General features: G+C 35.3%; 1 protein-coding gene across 5 annotated transcripts; it reads left to right on the top strand.

Moving 5' to 3' along the window:
• Positions 1-484: 484 nt before the first annotated feature.
• On the top strand, positions 485-12053 carry LOC101402136 (UDP-glucuronosyltransferase 2B31-like). 5 transcript variants are annotated; one of them, XM_087434700.1, is made up of 6 exons: positions 485-953; positions 2829-2977; positions 5261-5392; positions 7679-7766; positions 8337-8556; positions 11774-12053. In XM_087434700.1, the coding sequence occupies exons 1-6, from the start codon at positions 485-487 to the stop codon at positions 12051-12053; spliced, it is 1338 nt and encodes a 445-aa protein (XP_087290826.1). The 5 variants fall into 5 exon arrangements, with proteins under 5 accessions (XP_087290826.1, XP_004419174.1, XP_087290825.1 ...); XM_004419117.3 differs by having other exon boundaries at positions 485-1205; XM_087434701.1 differs by having other exon boundaries at positions 488-1209; positions 2833-2977.
• Positions 12054-13104: the final 1051 nt, after the last annotated feature.

Genomic DNA, 13104 nt, shown 5'->3' with positions numbered 1-13104 from the left:
AGAAACTAGATTAATGGTTGGATGAGGGTTGGGGGAGGCAAAGATTAGGGAGTTCCGTCTAAAGGGTAAAGGTTTATTGATGATGAAAACGCTCTTAAAATGATTGTTGTGGTGGCTGCACCATTCTGTGAATATGCTATGAAGTATTGAATTGTAAGTTCAAGAAAACTGCAGACGCAGTTGTCTCTCCCTCACCACTGTTCTTGACAGTCTTCCAAACAAAAGTGACTTACACATACAAGGGCATCACGTATTGGCAGATGATAACATTTTTAATCAAGACATTAAACACGTGCAAAAACCAAGTGGTCTACCTTTTTGTTTTTCCACTTGCTATCCAAATGCCCTGACTGTTCACATAATGTATTTACTTTGAGGTGTAGGAGTTATATTTTAACTTCCTGATTGATTTCTCCTTGAATAAAAGCCTGAGCAGTGGTAGAAGGGATCAGCAATTTGAAAAGAAGCATTGTGTTCCACCAGGATGTCTATGAAATGGATTTCAGTTCTGCTGCTGCTGCAGCTGAGTTGTTACTTTAGCCCTGGGAATGGTGGAAAGGTGCTGGTGTGGCCCACAGAATATAGCCATTGGATCAATATGAAGATAATCCTGGATGAGCTTGTCCAGAGAGGTCATGAAGTGATTGTTCTGACATCTTCAGCTTCCATTCTTGTTGATCCCAACAAAGCATCTGCTATTAAATTTGAGATTTATCCTACGTCTTTAACAAAAGATGATTTTGAGGTGCTTTTCAGAAAGCTGATAGACAAATGGTCATATCTGCCAAAAGATACATTTTGGACACATTTTTCACTTTTGCAAGAAATCATATGGGAATATTCTGATTGTATTGAAAAGCTCTGTAAGGAAGTAGTTTTCAACAAGAAACTTCTAACAAAACTACAAGAATCAAGGTTTGATCTTATTTTCGCAGATGCCGTAGGACCGTGTAGTGAGCTGCTGGCTGAGCTACTGAAAATACCTTTAATGTACAGTATCCGCTTCTCTCCAGGCCATAGGATTGAAAAGTATAGTGGAGGACTTCCATTCCCTCCATCCTACGTGCCTCTTGTCATGTCAGAATTAAGTGATCAAATGACATTCATGGAGAGGGTAAAAAATATGATATATGTGCTTTATTTTGACTTTTGGTTCCAGACATTTAATGAGAAGAGGTGGGATCAGTTTTACACTGAAGTACTAGGTAAGTCACGTTTTTAGTTGGTAGCTTGAAGTCCTCACCTTCCTAGTGCCTTGGAAGGTGAGTTTGTATAGTGTCAGGGACGTTTGTCTTTTGTAAGTAAATTGTTGATATAAAAATACAAAAATGATCTCTCCAGCTCACAAGTACTATGGAAATGCTTAAATGATAGAGCCAGTTAGAACCCTGTGGCCCATCACTAGTATAGGACACTCCAGGAAATCATCAACCAAAAATTAAAGCAATGTGGAGGTCGTTAAGCAACCACATATTAGTTCTTGTTTGTTTGTTTGTTTATAATAGGCTTTCTTGCATAGAGGAGTTGTAGGTCCACAGCAAAATTGAGTAGAGATTTTCCATCTACACCCTGCCCCAACTCATGCATTGTTTCCCCCATGTCAACATCTCCCACCAGAGAAGTACATGTGTTACAATTGATGAAACTATTTTGACACACTATTTTCATCCAAAGTCCATATTTTATATTAAGGTTCTCTCTTGGTGTTGTACATTCTATGAGTTTGGACAAAGTTATAGTGTCATATTTCCACCATTATATCATACAGCGTAGTTTCACTGCCGTAAAAATCTTCTGTGCTCCGCCTATTTACCCTACACATCAATTTTATTATAATTTTTTTCATCTTCAATAAAAGTCATTAGAGATTCCACTAAATATCTTGAACAAAGCAGACACGTAGATTGAGAAGTTACATATTTCTAACACAACACTCTAGGGAGCCTTGAGGAAATTGCTTCCCCTTGTTTAGTTTAGACTCATTTAAAAAATAAACTATTTAGCCATATTACCTGAAGGATTCCTTCACAAATGAAAGATATAATGGCTCTACCTCAGATACATGAACCTATAATTTGAGTTTCTAATTATTACACATTCCTTCTCTAAGTACTTACAAATCATCTGTTTTAAAGGCGTAAAATAATGTCATGGATGGACATACGAGTTACTAGTCTATATTTTCTTAAAAACAATGTCTCTCCATTAAAGATAAAATGAGCCAAAATCAAGGGTGAGTACATCTATTTCCATAATATATGAAAACTTTCCAGCTGTTTTTTGCAACTACAGTTATACAATATGCAAATATTGTTAAGCTCCTAACATGAACCAAATGCAGGGGTAGCCATACTTGCAAAAAACTCAGTTTTATTTGGAAACTCTAGGATCAAGGAAATAGCTTGCAAAACTGTAGAAACTAGACTGAAAACTCTAGGGAAAGGTTTTTCTGTGGAAATGGTAGGGTTAATTGATTGAGCAGTTGAAATCATTGTTTACATTTGCATCAATTATTTTTGCAGCTTTCCAGAGTAAACAAATGCATGTTTAATTCTTTAGTGGCTTAGGTTTAATAATTGTTTATGATTGTGAATGCACTGATGTGAAGTCAGACATGAAAGTCTCATGTTTTCTCATATATATATATAAACAACATATATAAAACATGTATATTATATATATACACACACACATTTGTGTTATGAAACCACAAACCCTTTTAAACATCTTTGGCTATGTCATTCCAAGCTCCTTTCAGAAAATTACTTGGTATAGTCAAATTACAATACTCTCATTTCTTCTACTTTACTTTGCTTTTTTCCCTTCAGGAAGACCCACTACATTATCTGAGTTAATGAGGAAAGCTGAAATGTGGCTCATTCGAACCTATTGGGATTTTGAATTTCCTCGCCCCTTCTTACCACATTTTGAATATATTGGAGGATATCACTGCAAACCGGCCAAACCCCTGCCTAAGGTGACCTATTCCTGTTTGTTTGGTTTGTTTACTTCGCATTTTCAATAGAAACGATTCTGTGTTCTTCATTTAGAATGTTTGATTACAGTGAGAGAGTTATGGGAAGCTGGTAAAGTGACCTGCCAATTAGAAACACATATATTTCAATACCATTATAAGAATCTGAATTTCATTGTCATCACAGAATAAAGTATTATACCTGGAAGACTTTGGGAATAGGGTCAGTTAAATTAATGCTGCATTATTCACCACATAAGAAAGTATCAGTCACTCATTTAAAGAATATTCTTAAAGTGACTAGCATAGTCCAGAGATAAATGCTGGATATGCAGAGAAGCAGCGTAGACACAATTTCCCCCCAAACACACCTAACATTCTGCTTGGAAAGATATAAGCATGTAACAAAGCTGTGTGAAAAGTATAACAATAAGGAAAGACCACAATGCTAAAGAACATCCACTGGGGATCATCGAACAACAATGATCAAGATCAGAAAGTATACTCTTTATATTGGAAGGGTTATGTCATTATTTTCCCAAGAGAAAAGAAGAAATAAGGAATTTAAAACAGAAAGACCAAAAAAAAGAAGGATGAGTATGCAGTCTTGACGAAATATCCAGGAAATTTTTGGCTCCTTTACATTTGTTTGTTTTTTGTAAGAGACTATACTGAGCAATAAGGAACTATTCCAGTACAGAGGGTAATAAATTGATTTTATGTTGGCAAGAATATGGGACTATACATCAGAATAATTCTGAAACAATTCCAGGAAGGAGGGTGACCAAATCTGCTGCAGAAAGCTCTGTTGTACCTCTCCCACCATGGGACAGGTGCTCCCTGGGGGACTCAGTCAGGTGATGATGAGGGCTCCTCACAGCTGGTTACACATAGCACACTCTACTAGGACATCCTTTTTACGATATGACTTTAGGGTAAAAGTGTCATACATAAACAAACCAGAAATGTGGTCACTCGAATAAGTAATATACATGGATATTTCTGGATTATAAATAGGAATCTTAGGGCTATTTCAAGGAAACTCCAAACAGTAATACCAGACTCAAGAATGACAGCAATTCTCCAGCCTTTTAAGAGTGATTTAGGGGTGGAGATTGGGACGTACTGACAAAGGTTAAGGTAAGGTATAAATTATTAAAGAGTTGAGAGAAAAAAGATGTAAAATCATCCCAATCATAAACTTTTTCTTAGTGTTCACAGTCATAGAAATAAAATACTAATGACTAAACTAAAATAATTCTCCAAAAATCCTGCCTGGAATAAACACAACTGATTTAGTAGAACTATAATGATAAAGAATCAAAGGTGAGTTAAGATCCTACTCTGTGACCTCCTTCCAAAAATCTATATTAGTAATTATTAACAGTGTAAATGGAGAGTCTAAGTATAATATTGTCCAAGAGAATATCTTCTGCACTACTGTGTATTGGCTATATTTCACAACTTGCTTATACACACAGACATGCACATACTTGTACAAATATACATACTAAAGGAAATCAATCTCATATTATTTGTATCATTCCAAAGGAACTGAGGGATTAGATCTGTTACAAACAGCCACTGGGGAAAACAAAACTGAGGTTCCTCAAAAAATTAAAAATAGAATTACCATAAGATCCGCCAATTCCACTTCTTGGTATTTATCCAAAACAATTGACATTACGATCCCGATGAGATGTATGCACACCCATCTCCATAGCAGCATTATTCACAAGCACCAAAATGTGGAAGCAACCCAAGTGTCAATTGACAGATGAATTAATAAGCAAAATGTGGTATTTACGCAGAATGGAATATTACTCAGGCTTAAAATGGAAGGAAATTCTAATACATGCTACAACATGGCTGAACATTAAGGACGTTATGCTAAGTGAAATGGGCCACTCAGGAAACAAATAATACTGTATGATTCACTTATATAACGTATCTAGACTGGTCAAATTCATAGAAACAGAAAGTAGAATGACAGCTGCCAAGGAATTACTGTATAATGGGTATAGTTTCAATTTGCAAGATGAAAAGTTCTGGAGATTGGTTGTACAACAACAAGAATGTACATACTACTGAACTGTACACTTAGGAATGGTTCAGACGGTAAATTTTATGTCATGTATATTTGACCACAATTAGAAATTAGCAGGACCTAGTCTAGTAATTCCTGATAATAGATGATTTTCTCTCCTTAGTTGTTTGTAGCAATTCTTTTAATAGTGTTTGCTATTCAGTTCCTCTTTTGTGATGGAGGAAATTACTTCTTCACAGGAAATGGAAGAGTTTGCCCAGAGCTCTGGAGAAAACGGCATTGTGGTGTTTACTCTGGGGTCAATGATCAGTAACATGACAGAAGAAAGGGCCCATGTGATTGCATCAGCCCTTGCCCAGATTCCACAAAAGGTTAGAAAAGTACTTATAGTGGACAACTATTTAATGCATCTTCTAAATTTTGAAAAGGGTTTGATTACAAAAATTTCCTGGATGAAAGGCAAACTAAACTGTATATGATAGATCCAATTTATCTCAGATATCAGTCTACAAACCAAAGTATACATGGCAGCTGCCAACTGTGCAGAGGGTGTTTTTGATTAACAATAACTTTGGCATTAACATTGAGATCAGAAATAGATATATTTAAGTGGTGCTGTATTAAGTTTTGGTATTATAATGATATTGCAGGCATGTACAAATATCTTTCAATTCTGCTTTGTCATTTGTTCCTTTTCCTCGCATCATACCTGAGGGCACTGTACACGTTACAGATGTTCTCAGAAAGGAGTTAAATTTTAACAGTAACGTTAAGCAAGAAATGATAACAGTCTTCAAGTCATCCTGAAGTTTAGGCTTGCCCCTTTACTTCCCCTCAATTCCAGATTAGGTCTATTCAATGCTTTTCAGGGTGCTATACAGAGAAAGGATGGCCAGGGCTCACCAAGCTGCATCTAGGTACCTATGCAGCCACGATGATTTAGAGAGAGAAAAATCAACCTGAAAAAAAGAAAGAGAAAACCTGCTCTTGTAGACTGGACCCTGCTAAAGTCTGAAACAGGAAAACATAAGTGAAAGCATGGAGGTGGGTCAGCCCGTAAGGTGTTTTATAAAATGTGGCCCTGCAAAGACTCTGCTTCTAAAACATCTGAAAAATAACTCCTTCTGATTGAAGGAGAAGGGAATATAAAAAGGAGTCAATTAGAAGCAAGGCTAGCATAGGAAAGTTTCAGATGCCCCTTCTCCATTAAGTATGGTAGTATATTATTTCTAATATATAGTTCAGACCTGGAGTCTTGGCGTAGTTTTGAACTACTTTTTAGTCTCCTAATTGAAATAGTTTTCTGCTTATTATCTATGCTAATTTGCTGAGAACTAAAGTTACTTTAAGACTCACATTGAAAATAGATATTAATGCTAGTAAATTAGAATTTAGCTTATGAGGATTGCTTAGGAATTCCAAAATCTGTACTTAATTTTGATACTGGACTTGGAAATGGATTGGCTATAAGCAGCCATATTAATCAATGGTGTCAAGGTTTGGAGTGCATCCCTAAAGTGTTAATAGTCAGTTGAATAAAATTTAGCATCATCACGATATTCAATTTTTCTCAACAGCTTTACTGTTATTTATGAGGTACCAAGAGGCTCTTCTTTTCAACATTTAAAGAGTTTTCAAACCTGGCAATAGTGATAATATTCTGGACTCAAGTCAAAAAATTACTACTTGAAATTTTACATGGAAGTAGTGATTAATAATTAGTAATTTAAAAGAAGCTAAATGTGCTTATGAAGCAGAAATTATTTGTAATTAATAATACATTGTTAATAATCAGAATTATTTTGTTCTCACAAATAGCTGATTGTATACCTTTCCCTCTTTGTAAATCAAAAGATGTAAAACTCCTGGGGCCAGCCCCGTGGCTTAGCGGTTAAGTGCACGCACTCTGCTGCTGGCGACCGGGTTCGGATCCCGGGCGTGCACCGACGCACTGCTTGTCAGGCCATGCTGAGGCAGCATCCCACATACAGCAACTAGCAGGATGTGCAACTATAACATACAACTATCTAGTGGGGCTTTGGGGAGAAAAAGGGAAATAAAGGAGGAGGATTGGCAATAGGTGTTAACTCAGGGCAGGTCTTCCTCAGCAAAAAGAGGAGGATTGGCATGGATGTTAGCTCAGGGCTGATCTTCCTCACAAAAAAAAAAAAAAAAAAGATGTAAAACTCTAATAAAATAACTTATGGAACAAGTGAATATAAGTAAGCCGCTTCTCCCAACACTCACAAAGAAAGAAGCAAGCTAATATTAAATTTGGAAGCTGAGAGTTCCAATAATAAATAGTCAAATCAGCAGATCATTAGTAATTTGCAATTTTTTTGCACTAGAATTATAATGACCGCCTAAAAACTTTTTATGCACTTGAATTGGTTATTGAAAATGCCATTTGTCTAATCCAAATGTGAAACATCATGATTGCATCCACACTTGATTGAATATAAAATAAGTACATGAAAGATGAGTATTCCTATTACATCAGTGTTTCAGTAGTTCTCGTTACTTAGCATCTCTTGTCCTCATTTCCTCATCTGTCATACTGAACGGGTTTAACTAGATGCCTCTTAATCTATTTAGATTCTAACGTGCTGTATCTTAAGTGTGACTCGGAGAATAAGGTATTTTCTTTATTCTTACAGGTTATATGGAGATTTGATGGCAGGAAGCCAGATACCTTAGGGCCAAATACTCGGCTCTACAAGTGGATCCCCCAGAATGACCTTCTTGGTAAGACTCTGGAAAACAAACAGTGAAATGAAAACTCCAACCAGATGAAAATAGTTCACCATTGAACATTTATTATTGGAAATCTCAAAAATAAAAATTAATTTTCTTATATTTATTTCCCAGTCCTCGGGGGAGATGATAAGCATAACCTTTCATTCCTCTGATTTCTGTGCCACCACCAACTTCCTACTGCCTTGAAACACTATTTGTCAGACTCAGTGACTTCACTATTTCATTAAGAGAATATATTCTAAAATATGCCTCCTCCTTTTTTTCCCACACATTCTTTTTTTATCCAGCATGGTCTCTTTCAGTATTGCCTACCTGTTAATCTTGTATTCATTTTTCAAGTCGCAAGTCATACATCAATCTTCTATGTAGCTGTCACCTACCTCTAGAGCAGACAGGTGTTTCTTCCTTTGAGCTCTGAAAGTCAAATTCATGTAGTTTCATGTGCACAATAATCTGTTATCTAGAATATGATGCCTCTTTTGGTGACTTTTATTGCCCTATTTTCATTTTATTCTAAGACTTATTCTTAATAATTTGCTGAAATTCACCCAATCCTAGGTCATTCAAAAACCAAAGCCTTTATCACTCATGGTGGAGCCAATGGCATCTATGAGGCGATCTACCATGGGATCCCTATGGTGGGCGTTCCTTTGTTTGCGGATCAACCTGATAATATTGCTCGCATGAAGACTAGGGGAGCAGCTGTTAGACTGGACTTCAACACAATGTCAAGTACTGATTTGCTCAATGCATTGAAAACAGTCATTAATGACCCATCGTGAGTATCAACATTTTTTATTTATTTATTTATTTATTTATTTATTTATTTATTTATTTATTTATTTTCCCCCAAAGCCCCAGTAGATAGTTGTATGTCATAGTTGCACGTCCTTCTAGTTGCTGTACGTGGGACGCGGCCTCAGCATGGCTGGAGAAGCAGTGCATGGGTGCACTCCAGGGATCCGAACCCGGGCTGCCAGCAGCGGAGCGCACTCACTTAACCGCTAAGCCATGGGGCCGGCCCCCTCAACATTTTTTAAAATAGATACTATTTACAGATAAGTTCTTTTGTGAAAGGTATGTTTCACCCCCTTCTTAAGAGGCTAATTATGAAATTGTTGGAATGATTTAATCATTTTTAAATCCACTTTCATTTTCACCCAGACTTGTGTTTCAAAGCTGTATTTTAACCCCATAGATTTATTTAATGGGTAACCAACTGGTGCAATGATTTTCTCCTCAAATAATGGAAAGTTTCATAGGTAAGTGTAAGAAGGACACATTTTTAAAAGTACGATAGAGAAGAAAAGAATGATCAACTAGAAGAAATATCATAAATTCTTTCAATTTAGTACCTAACATCTCTGAAACTATGAATCTCTTTATATGGAAAATTGATTTTATTATTATCATTATTTTAGCATATTTCATAATGAGATATAATTTGTATACTTTGGAATTATAAATTTCAATATATGTAGTATGTTTTCAGAGCTATGAAACCACCAAAATAATATAAATTTAGGACATTTTCATCACCACAAAAAGAAACCTGACGTGCCTTAGAAGTCACTTTCCATTCACCCCCTGGCCAAGTAACTATTAATCAACTTTCTTTGTCTATATATTAGACCTTCTGGACTTTTCATATACACGGAGTCATACAATATATAGTCTTTGGCAACTGGCTTCTTTCACATGGGGTAATGTTTTTGACTTTCTTCCCTGTTGTAGTTTGCTATTGCTGAATATTATTCTATGATAAGGACATAGCACATTTTATTTACCCATTTATCAGTTCATGGATATTTTGGTTGTTCCATGTTTAGCTATTATGAATATTGCTATATATGCTTTTGTGTGAATATATATAAAGATGTCAATACTTACAATAACGAAACAGACTAAATCACTTAAAGACAAAGGTTGTCAGAATGGATTTTTAAAACTAACTATATATACTATTTATAAGACATGCTTAAATAGAAGACTACAAGAAGATTATAAGCACAGAGGTAGGAAAAAATCTAATTCAACAGTAACCATAGAAAGATGTATGCAGTTATACTAATATCAGACATAGTAGACCAGACACACTGATAAAATAAAAGATAAATACTTCACAATTATAAATTTCTTTCACAACAATACAAGTTATTAATTTGTCACACCTACTAATAAATCATCCAAGTAAACAAAGTAAAAGTAGAAAAAATGAAACACAAATCTATAGTCATAATATGATGTTTTTAAAACATTTTTCTATAATAATGACAAAATAAATAAATACATAAAATATTTGAAGAACACAATTTTAAAAGGTAACCTATTTGACATATATATTATATATTATACATCTATAACAATGGTGAAAACACATTTTTCAAACAGCATATAGAATAATTAATGAAATTGACCATGTGTGCTGGGGCAAAACTCAGACTTAAGTATTTGAAAACTTTCAAATTATAAAGAGCATGTTATCTGGCCAGACAGGAATTAAGTTAGAAATCATCAAAAAAAAGAACAAAATCATCTCTAAATTTTGAAAATTAAGCAATACATTTCTAAATAATTCAGAATCAACAAAGAATCATACATGCACTGTCTTCTCAGCAATTGTCTTCTAGGTATTATGCAACAGAAATGTATGAATATGAAAAACAAAAGATATTTACAAGAATATTTACATCAGCATTAATAGAAATGGCCAAAACATTAACAATCCACATGTCCATTGATCATTATGAAGGAAAAGAATCTGTGGTGTTGTCATACGATGGACACTATACAGTATCCAATGCTACAAACCAACAACTGCTACAAAAAGACAAAAACCAATGAGTATTACTATATGATTCAAATATATAAACAAGGAAAACTAAACTATGATGTTAAAGTAATGATAGCAGTCAATTTGTAGAAGGGATTAGTGACTAAAATGTCCAGGAAAATTGGGGAGCTTCTAGTGGCATGCAGTATCCCGTATCAATATGTTGGTAGTAGGTACATTGGCATATTCACTTCACAACAATTTTCTAGCTGATTATGAAATTTTGAACTGTTCACTTAGGATATGTGCATTTTTCTTATGTATTTATACTTAAATAAAAGGTATATTTTACAAAATGTGTTGTATTTAGAAATCTAGAAGTCAAACACAAAAAACAAATTAAAAATATAGAAGCAATGTCTAGGGGTGCTATTAGTGTGGCCAGGAAATGCCTCTCTAAGAAACGACACTGAAGCCAAAGCTTCCGTCAGGGATTACAAGTAAACCCTGGTGTGTTGCAGAGAATGGTGCTCCGGGAGAAGGACAGAAGGGACAGGAAATGCAAAAGTGCCGAAGTGGGGACAAATTTGGCAGCTTCAACAAACAGCTACAAGGCCAATGTGCCTACAACAGAGTGTGCTGAGGACAAAATGATTAGAGGAGGTTGCCAGGGGTCTCTGCATGTACTTCCTGAGGCCAAAGTGATGATTTGGAATTTATTCTACACGAGATGAGAAGCCAGGTGAAAATTTTATGCAGGGAAGTGTTATAAGCTACTTGTGTCTGAAAAAAATTATTCTGGCTACTGGGTGGAAAATAGACCGTAGAGTTATGAAGAGGAGAGTAGAAGCACAGGGACCGGTGAGGAGGTATTTTGCCCACAATGAAACAATTTCTTTTTAAAAACTTCAAGAGCATCATCTTAAAATTGCATTTGTCATCTACCTAATAGCCCTTTGAATGGCTCCTATCATTTCCCCTGAAGAAAAGATTTAACTTTCTCACTTTATCTTTATCTTCACTTTTCAAAATATTTGTCATCAGAAAATTCCAATTTAAAAACCAAACTATCTATGAAAACCCAAATAAAAATATGCTTCTGCAATTCTATGATATTTATTTCAAAACATATTTATGACACTTCAAATACCTTTCATGGGAATAATTTGCTTAGGCAAATTAACTTCCTTTCAATGTTGTTATCTTTGTGTTTCTCCTTTAGATATAAAGAGAATGCTGTGAAATTATCAAGAATTCAACATGATCAACCAATGAAGCCTCTAGATCGAGCAGTCTTCCGGATCGAGTATGTCATGCGCCACAAAGGAGCCAAACACCTGCGGCCAGCCTCCCATGACCTCGCGTGGTTTCAGTACCACTCTTTAGATGTGCTTGGGTTCCTGCTGGCCTGTGTGGCAACTGCTATAGGTATCATCACAAAATGTTGTCTGTTTTGTTGCCAGAAGATTGCTAAAATGAGAAGGAAGGAAAAAAGGGACTAGTTGTATCTGAGGCCTAGAGATGGTATGCCTCATAGATGGGATTCCTCCAGTTAATTCAGTAAGAAGAAGTTGTGATGTAAAGGTTTCTTCCTTTTGTGACAAAATGACCTTTCATAATTAGCGTCTAAGATCAAAATTTTTTCAAGTGATTTTTCACCTGTTTAAGAGTCAGATCTATATCATGCCAAAGAGAAAAAGAGGCAAAAAATAAAATAAAAATAAAACTATATGAGTATATTGAAATTTATTATTCTAAAACAAAAGTTATACCAAAAAAATTATTGAAGTTAACTGTGTTTCAACATTGCATGTAGACACGATAACATCGTTATCTATTCACAATATCAATATTTTTGCACAAATACTCAGACTCATTTAACCTCAGGTTTGTGCAGATTTTGTAGTTTTATTTTTGCTGAAGGAACTATTCTATAGTTAGAATTGTGTAAAATGATTCACCTTTCCATTTCCTTTTGGGAGACCACCAGTGCTACTTGGCTTTTGCTGTGCATCCAGCCTCAGCATCACTCCTTACCTAAAGACATGGCAAGATGTTTGCCTCCATCCAGTTTAACTCCTTTCCCATTGGGATGTATGTCGATTTAGAAATATAACAACTGCTACCGACTTTCTATTATAAAATTGAACTATTTAAGAAAGAGTTGGTTTCACTAGCGTATTCTCCTTACCTCACAGCCCTTTGAAAAGATTCACCAGGTTGCTTTAGCTCTCATTTTAGCCTTTGATAATGGATGTAAGTTCCCAGTTGTAGGTTTGATAATATAGAATCTGTTCTCTAAAGGAATTACTGAATTTCCTTTTTCTCCAAATGTGTGTGTACATATGTCCACTTGGTCAAAAAAAGGCACAACATCACTTGGCTACTTACAGATATGGTGAGCAATTCAATGTGTTTATTGAAGGCAGTTTGAAATAATGATTCTTATTCTATATAACCATACTAGATTGGCATGTCTCATTCCTTCTCTATTTCCTCATAAGCCTGTTGTCTCAAACCTCCCATTGATCTAAAATGGAAACATTAAATCCA

Source organism: Ceratotherium simum, chromosome 8 (genome assembly GCF_057802395.1).
Source record: "Ceratotherium simum simum isolate JZ-2026a chromosome 8, ASM5780239v1, whole genome shotgun sequence".
Lineage (NCBI taxonomy): Eukaryota > Metazoa > Chordata > Mammalia > Perissodactyla > Rhinocerotidae > Ceratotherium > Ceratotherium simum.
The sequence above is the reverse complement of the archived record's forward strand: the minus strand, read 5'-3'. Positions and strand labels throughout refer to the sequence as shown.